Below are 8,787 nucleotides of genomic sequence, written 5' to 3'. Positions count from 1 at the left end.
CTTCTCCATACTAACCACACTAAGACCTTCTTTTTCTTTTCATTTGCATACCCCGCCCCTTTTTCCCGGATACCGCCCACCGCGCCCTGATTGGTCCGCTTCTCTCACGGATGGGCGGCGCCAGTAAGAAAAGTGGCGGGACGGAGGCCGGATAGGTAGCAGAGCGAAGAGGGTTTATTGGTCGGAGCGGGTGGCCGTCTTCCGAACCTTCGCTTCTGATTGGTCCGCCTCGGTGAAAGGGGCGGGGCGTCCGAAGTCGGGGTGAGGTGGGAACGGACCGCGGGAACAGTCCGAAGAAGGCGGCTAGGAGGGCGGTCGAGCGGCGCTGGAGGTAAGAGTTCCGTCCGGGAGGGATTTACAATCGTGCTCCGCTCTGGTGCCACGAACAAAGTACTATTCCCAGAATTCCATAGCACGGAGCCGTGGCTGCTGGAGCTTGGGAGCACTCATGTGAATGTAGACTCATGCCTCTGAGGCATGCTCAAAAATGGAGGACAAGAGAAATGGAGGACGTGACTAAAATAAATGTAAACTAGTGCCTCTGAGGCATGCTCAAAATGGAGGACAATTAAAATTGGAGTATGTGATTAAATAAAAGCTTAGAAGCACTCATGTAACTGTAAACTCATGCCTCTTAGGTATACTCAAAATGGAGGACGTGACCAAATAAAAGCTTAGAAGCACTCATATAAATGTAAACTCGTGCCTCTTAGTGCTGCTCAAAATGGAGGATATTTTGGAATTCCTCCTGGACAGAAGGCAATGGTATGTAGGACATGTCCTGGAAAAGGAGGACGTCTGGTCACCCTGGACTTACGGGGTTTTCTTGGCATGTTTCCTTCAGATGGGGTTTGCCATCGCCTTGGACTACGACTCTGTAGACCAAGGTTCGAATGCTGGCTCTGCCATGTGAAACCCACTGGGGAGCCTGGACAGGCCACGCTCTCTCAGCCTCAGGATGGCAGGGCAGGCCTTGCACAGAAAACCCCACGTTAGCTTCACCATAGTGTCACCAGAAGTTGGAAATGACTTGACACACGACGACAACAACAACAAGTTATTGGTAAAGACAGCAAGCGGTAAAGACCAGATGACATGGCACTGGGTAAAAATCAAGTTTGGAAGACAAATGCCCTCCAAAACACCAGGTCATGGAGGCTAAGCAGAGTCAGCCCTGGCTAGTGCTTGAATGGGAGACCGTCATTGAATACCAGGCGCTGTAGGCTGTATTTCACAGGAAGGGGTTGGCAAAACCACCTCTGAGTATCCCTTGCCTAAGAAAACCCAATCATAGGGTCACCGAAGTCGACAGGGGACTTGAAGACACACACAGAGAGGAAACAGACTAATGGTCCAAAACGCACTGCAGAAACAATCCAGTTTGAGATGGCCTTAAGTGCCCTGGCTCAGTGCCAGGGGAACCTGGGAACTGCAGTTGATTGTGGCACCAGAGATCTCCGACAGAGAAGGCTGTATGTCTCACAAAACTATAGATCTCAGATTTCCTTAGCATTGGGCCTCAAACTGGGTTATTTCTGCAGTGTGTTTGAGGCCTTTCCTTCTTTCTTGATCCCCACCAACTCCTGCCCATTTCCCCTCCCTTTCAAAATGCAGCTTGCAGCCCATGATATTGCTTGATGAGCAATGCCTTATTACTTCCTGTGGCGTGATTCCTTCTCCCATTTGTGCATAGCTGGCAAAACTTTGGCTCCTTGCGTCGTCTTCGCTTGCCAGACAACACTGCACCCCCCTCTCCCCCCCTCTCTCTCCCGCAGGCCATGCACACTATTCCAAGCCTAATACACTTCCTTATTTAACATCCTCTTCCTGCAGCCAGAAGGAAAGACTAGGCTGGGCTTTAAATTCCCTATAGCTCAGTCTTTATGGTCCAAGACACACTGCAGAAATAATCCAGTTTGAGACCGCTTTAACTATAATGCTAGGAAACTCTGGGACCTGTACTTTCATGAGACATTTAGCCTTCTCAGACGGAGAGCTCTGGTGCCACAATAAACTACAATTCCCAGGTTTTCCTAGCATTGGGCCAGGACAGTTAAAGCGGTCTCAAACTGGATTGTTTCTGTAGTGTGTTTTGGACCATTAGCAAAAGTTATTCCTCTATCTTTCTAGGGAGGGCTTTAAATATGTTTTCAGGGTCGCTTCATGGCCGGTCAATAGGATTGTGCTGGTCTTAGCCAAAAATGTGATTCAGGTACTTTGGTGAGTGCTACATGTTTTCTTTGTATATGTGCATGTGTGTTTTTATCTTCAGGCCTGACTTTGTTAGCCTTTACCATTTCCTGTTTCTGTTGGCCGCATTGTGTTTGCCTTTGGATGTCAGTCCAGGTTTCTTGTTTCTCCCAGCCCCCCCCCTTTTTTTTTTAACATTTGTCACCAACAGTAGTTTGTAATCCAAAAAGGGGATACAAAGTTGTGCTCCACCTTCTCCCCTGCTGAGAGACTTGCATCTGTCTTGCACATACTGAGTTGCATTTTCCCTGGCTCCAAATGGGCTTTGATGTCTACTGCAGATACATGTCTCCCCCCACCCTGCACTTTGCTTTCTCATTATGATGCAGTCCAAACCTCTGTAAATTTAACAATAATGCATTATAAAAATATCTAAATCTGTTCTGTTGGCTGAACCAAGGGCTCCAGCTTTAGCTACACCAAAAGGATTAGTCTTGTTTATACAATGGCTTGTGGATTCATTTGTGAGCCCCTGTAGCTCAAGTAATTTGAGGATTTGAGTCTGACTTCTCCTTTTAGCATATCATGTTGCTTTATCTGTAGTTGTTTTCCTTCCTGCATAGTTTAAATAAATTGCTTCCCCCCCTTCCAGGTGAAGCATTCCTTTGTCCCTCTGACTCCTCATTTTCCCAGTTTTGGTTTGCCCTGATGATATTTCCATTCCCCAACACCCCACCCCCCCAATCTATTTATATTGTAGGTATGGTATCCTTTCTTCAATTCTGTATTGATGCTTGGTTTTTTTTTTAAATGATGCTGTAGTTTAAATAGCTTGCCATTTATATGGTATACTGTACTGTCTTTTAGCCGCATTTTTAAATGCCTTTGTAACAGATTGACAGTCAAATACATATTTCAATTTGCAGGCACTTGCACGGAAGAAAGTGACTTTGGAGCTTTCATCTATTCTGTCATTTGGGATTTAATTTGCATCATCTCTGACGCTATTTTAAAAAAGGCAGCAGCAAGTGAAACCTGCACACAACATGTTGTTGCGCAGAAGGACTTCCACTCCCTGGCTGTGCTATTAATGTTAGCAATCAGGAAAAGCCTTTGGGGGCTGCAGATTCTTTCTAGTCTGATGCTGCTACTGCTGCCACTGCCGCCACCACTGCTGCTAAGGGTTTTGGTGCAGGGAATCCAAACTGCTGCCTTTTCTGTCCGCTGAGCTCTTCACATCTGCATGTTGCTGCTGCTCATACACACACCATCTCACACCCTCCCTCCATGGACTGATTGCTGCCGAGGGAAGGCGAGCCCCAGCAAGTGATCCATTTTTTTGGGGAAGGAACATAAATTGCATTTATTTGTTGTATTCTGGAGGATTTGTTCTGAGGATAATCCCATTTTGGAGGGGAAGGAAAACATGACGTCGCCAGCTAAATTCAAAAAGGATAAGGAAATCATAGCTGAATATGACACTCAAGTCAAAGGTAAGGTTTGTTTTGTTGTTGTTGTTTTTTTAAAAAGTCATGAACATAACATACATTTCTCTGTGTCTATCAGTCTTAACTTGCCAATGCAGACACTCATGCTACATGCTTGGGTGTGGAAGGGGAAAGCATTTGCAGATCGCCAGGAATTTGCTGTGCTTTTCAATAGTACAGTGTTAGAAGAGATTGACAGTGATTGTGGCTTCCTGGGGTGGGTTCTTGAAATACTACTGTATTTTCCTATTTCCTCGGTTTTATGGCACCCTGATTGTGTGCAAAAAATACCCTTACAAATTGATTTTTTTTTTAAATTTAAAAATGTGGCATACAGTTAATTAAATTTATAGGAGAAATGGGTCCCTCCCCTGGGAAATGTATGTATTAGCTTAAGAAGCTTTGTTGCTTGGCAGTATTGTGGGTTTTGGCTTATAGGGGTTTTTTGCAGCTGTATGCACCAAAAGGCTTTCACTTTATAAACGCCTTCTATGTGTGTATGTTTCACACCCCTGGCAGCTGGCTGCACCATCATTCAATTTAAACAGGATATATGTAATACTAAAGTGTTTCAGGTATTCTGTGCCCTCCCTCTCTGGCAAGATGTCCATTAAAGGCTGTGTTCTGTTTGGAACGACAACAACTAGATAGACATGCTCTGTGCAACAATATCTTGGTGACATTAAGGCAAGTGGGCTTGGCTCCACACCATCACATGTCTTGGGTGTCACAGTAAAGAGACATTTGCCTAACTCTTTTGTGTCTGCAGAGTTTTTCTTGACTTCATACATGCATGCATTGTAGGACCTTGTTTTTGCACATGTGTAGCCTAGCAAAATGCTTCTTCATTGTGAAACCTGGAAGCAGTCGTTTGAATTAGAAGTGCTTGGATGCTTTGTGTGTTCAAGTGTGTGTGAGGGTACATCAGAGACTGGTTTTGCCTTTGCAAGAAATGGGTTTTAGTTGTGAGCTACATGTACTGTAGTAGCACATGATCTCATTTAAGTAAATTTGAATTTATGGGTCTCTTGGTATGTTATGAGATAGATCATTGACGTGACTACAGTTCAACTTTATGTATTAGTCAAGAGAAGCAAGGCATGCTCTTTCTCTTTTCTTTAAAAATGACTTGAAGGTTAGATCATAATAGCTTTTTGAAAAGTGTTTTGAGTTTCCTGCGTTAGAGGTAGTAGCCAGTTAAAGCATTTTTGTCTTCCATTCCTCCTTGTTTATTCTTCTTTTCATGTTAATGTAATCTTTTGCTTGGCAAGTTAGCAACTAAGTATTTGAAATTACAGTGGCTAATACGAGGTACTGATAATAGTCTCCATCTAGGGATACATTGCTGTCTAGGCTAGAAGGGTAGGTGGTCTTAAAAATGCAGTGTTCAAAAGTATATGTGTAAGAGAATTGAATTTCCTTTGTTTCAGGATACAGCAAGGTAGGGTTCGCTCCTTTAGCTTGTTAAAACAATGCAAAAGACATTTGCTCTCTTCACAAGGTCTGCTGAAGTGTTAGGTTGTAGTCTCCATTCTGCATGGAAATGTGTGCCTAGGGAAGGGATTTAAGGTGAGAAAGGAAAATACAATAAGCTAGTTCCAACATCAGAATTTTGGTCTTATTCTACCTGGAATGTGGAAATTGGATGGCAACTCTAGAAAGAAAGCAGTGTCCAACTTGGAGCCACTTTCTTGGATGCCATTGTTCATTACAGCACGGCTCTCTTTTGTAGACTAAATATTTAGGCACAAAATTATGCAAATAAAATCTTTCCATGTACTGTATTAATGTTCAGTTTTGGTTTTTTTTAACAAATGTTTCTGCTAAAGTGTTGGTATCCTGAGCTTCCATGGTGGCTGCAGAACAGGAAAAGTTCCATTCTGTCACAGACAATATAAAAATGTAAATCACTAGCCTTTTAGTATGCTAATATAAGACACTCCTTTTACCACAGACATATTATTTTCTTTGTTTATACTGTGGAGGAGGAATGTATGAGCCATCCCAACTTTTACCCTACATACATGGAATTCCTGGTCATCCAAAGTGATTTAGGAAGAAGTTAAATACAAATCTTTGTTTGAGTGAAAAAAATGGAGTTACTGATGATCATCAGGTTGGTATAGAATAGACACATCTGGGTCAGTCATTGCAATATCTATCCAGCTGCTCTTGACTATATACTTTTATTATTTCTATTTGTCTTTTAACTCCTGTTAGACCTGTGGACAAGAAAACAATGATACAATTGAAATGCAACAGGATCCTAGAAATTGCACTACTTTACAGTGGATATTCTGAATGTTTTGTCATATTCTTTGTGCTTCAGTTTATCCAGTGTGGCTGGAGCTGATGTAGATTTCTCATGTTATTTTAGTGACACAAATATTTGACAGTAGTACCTACAGTCCTTTAAAATTTGTTTGACATCAACTTCCAAGAAGAATGGACCCAAAATGATAATCCTCCCCTAAAGCACAAGTTTGCCAACCACTCCCAAACGTTCATGAAAATGGTCAGGAAGTCAGTCTAAGTCTAACTATTGAAGTAGAGGTTTTTGATTAGCTAGTGTGTGTTTCAGACGAATAAAATAAAATGCAGAAATCTAAAATATATTTTTGGGAAGTAAGTATTCTGTGGCAGAGTGAGTTCCCATCACTAGTCTCAGCTTCTGCCAACCTAGCAGTTGGAAAGCATGTAAAAGGGCAAGTAGATAAATAAGTGGGAAGGTAACAGTGTCCTGTGCAGTCATGTTGGCCACATAATCACAGAGTTGTCTTTACCTTCTTAAATAGATGACAGGCTGGGACCAGAACTTTAATATGCTGTTTGGCACATTTAGTTTGGTAATCCAGTGATCAAACATGTGGATTTGAATAGCACAGCCAACAAATAAGTATGTTTAAAGTATAGCATAAATTAATGGTTCTTACTCTTTTGGGTCATAGATGTCTTTCAGTGTCTGATGAAAGCTATGGAACCCATCTCTAAATAAATTATAGTTAAAAATGACAGAACAGGAAGGAAATTGGAGTGGGGGGATTGGGGAATCATTTTAGAGTGCCTGATTATGGGCCCTTTGAAGCCCAGCCATGGACCCCAGTGGTGCATGGTCCCATGCTTAAAAACCTTATATAGGCCCGTTACAGACGGGCAAAAGGTATGTGCCACACACGTACTAGGGTTAGAAAAGGGCGTCCGGAAAGGACGCCCCTAACCCTAGTACATGCTCGGTGCGTACAAAATGGTGGCGCCCTTTCTACATGGGTGCTGCCATTTTGATGTCGCGGATGCCTTGCATCCACACGTCGCACGGTGGAAATGATGCCGCGAGTGCGCCATTGGTGCTTCGCGATGCCATTTCCGCGCCGCAAAAAGAAGCCGCTTTTTGCTGTGCGAAGGAGCCGTGCAATTTGGCCGCTGGGGCTCCTCCATGCAGCAAATGATGGCGGCGGCAGACCGTCCTTTTTGGGTGGTCTGTAAAGTGCCATAGATAAATCCTTCTTGCCTATAAATGATGTTATCCTGTTGAAAAAGTGTCTGGTAGCAGTATCTTCAACATGGCTGTGGCTGTAGCTGTAGCCTGTGCCTGGATCTATAAAGAAACTTATAAAATGGCATAGTTTGAAAGGCAAGAAGAGAGATCTTTCTGTCTTTGTCCCCAGTTGGTTATACGGGGCCACCCCACTGATGGCCCTTTTCTGGGTTTAGCGTAAATGAAATTGAGTCTGTCCATAGCAAGAATAGTGAATGACTTCTGCAGCTCCTTCCTACTTCATAGAATGATAAGTCATAATAAAAGGACATAAAAATATCTGTGCTAGAATAAGTCAAAGGCCCCTCTGGTCTATCATTTTCTTCCCACAGTGGTGGACCAAGTGGCTATAAAAAGCCCACAAGCAGGACATTGTAACAGTGAATGTGACTTTTGTGACTGTTGCATAACATAAGTCATGATGTCTCTTGGGGCTGGGAACCCAGAATGTCACTTTTAGCTGATGCATCACATAGGGCTGTACTCTTACTTCATCTTGTAAGTAACATCTGATTGTTTGATAACTGCTCGTGTCTAGATACTTAGATACAGTACAGTACTAGGTTTTTTCTCACCATGTACTGTGATTGCATGACATTTTTCTCCCTTTCTGCAATATTCTTGAGTCACAACACAGTCTATGTTCTTTCCACTCAAAGAAGTGTCCATCAGTTGGAATTTCTTCTGCTAAGACTTGCCATCTTTAACACATTCCACTGCTTTTTAGTAGTGTCTGCCTTTCATCACTGGAATAGCAGAAAGAATTCCCCTGCAACCCACCATATTCTTCCCATTCCTTCCCAGAAGTTTGTGGGACCCTCAGGAGGTACTCTGGGTATTGTGTTTGGTGGGTTTCTGGGGGGGAAAAGGGTAAGAGAAGGAGTTGTGTAAAGCACAGTCCATTTCCATGATGTTGAGATTAGTGCTGTCCTTAAAATTTTTATTGGTACTAGACAAATACAATCTAGTTGGATGAATAGTCAGTCATATAAGGCAGTGATTGAATAGTATGATGTTTTTGTAGCTTGGTTTTATAGTGGATTAATTTTGGGTTGTTTTATGAGAAGAATGCTTTAGATTAACAAGATCTTAATTACTCAGGGTTCCATGTCTTAAACGAGGAATAAAATGGCCCTCTTCTTTGTGGATATATTTTGAAATTGGTATAATACTGTTTTCTTTTAAATGGGTGTCATACTAACCCTACTCATTCTTAAATATGGGTGACTTTCAGTGGCACTCCTTAATAGTGAATGTTCTCAGAAGTACAGTCATACCAGAAATTAGTTTTTTCTTGTCTTTCTACTTTCATAGAGTTGTTAACATAAACTACTTTTCTGCTTGGAATAAACAATTGCAGTGACTGCTTGAAACCGAATGGTTTGCATAATTGTTATTTTATTGTCTTTTTGATTTTTTAAAAAACTATTATGACCTCTTTGAAGACAAGAACTTGCTATTTTATTCTAGGTGAACACTTTAATAATAATAATAATAATTTTTATTTATAGACCGCTATTCCGCAATGATCATAGCGGTGTACAGTAAAATTGCAAAACAATACAAAAAATTGCA

The 8,787-nt window shown here is 42.1% G+C and overlaps 1 protein-coding gene across 1 annotated transcript in view; it reads left to right on the top strand.

Annotated features, from left to right (window-relative positions):
* The first annotated feature begins 248 nt into the window (after positions 1 to 248).
* Positions 249 to 8,787, top strand: part of SRGAP2 (SLIT-ROBO Rho GTPase activating protein 2) — a 266,745-nt gene continuing 258,206 nt past the window's right edge. Inside the window, 2 exon segments of the mRNA XM_042463031.1 lie at positions 249 to 331; positions 3,117 to 3,683. Of these exon segments, the coding sequence (XP_042318965.1) occupies positions 3,617 to 3,683 (67 nt within the window). The 5' untranslated portion in view covers positions 249 to 331; positions 3,117 to 3,616.

Source organism: Sceloporus undulatus, chromosome 4, assembly GCF_019175285.1.
Source record: "Sceloporus undulatus isolate JIND9_A2432 ecotype Alabama chromosome 4, SceUnd_v1.1, whole genome shotgun sequence".
Taxonomy (NCBI): domain Eukaryota; kingdom Metazoa; phylum Chordata; class Lepidosauria; order Squamata; family Phrynosomatidae; genus Sceloporus; species Sceloporus undulatus.
Note: the sequence above shows the minus strand (reverse complement) of the source record. Positions and strands in the feature narration are given on the sequence as shown.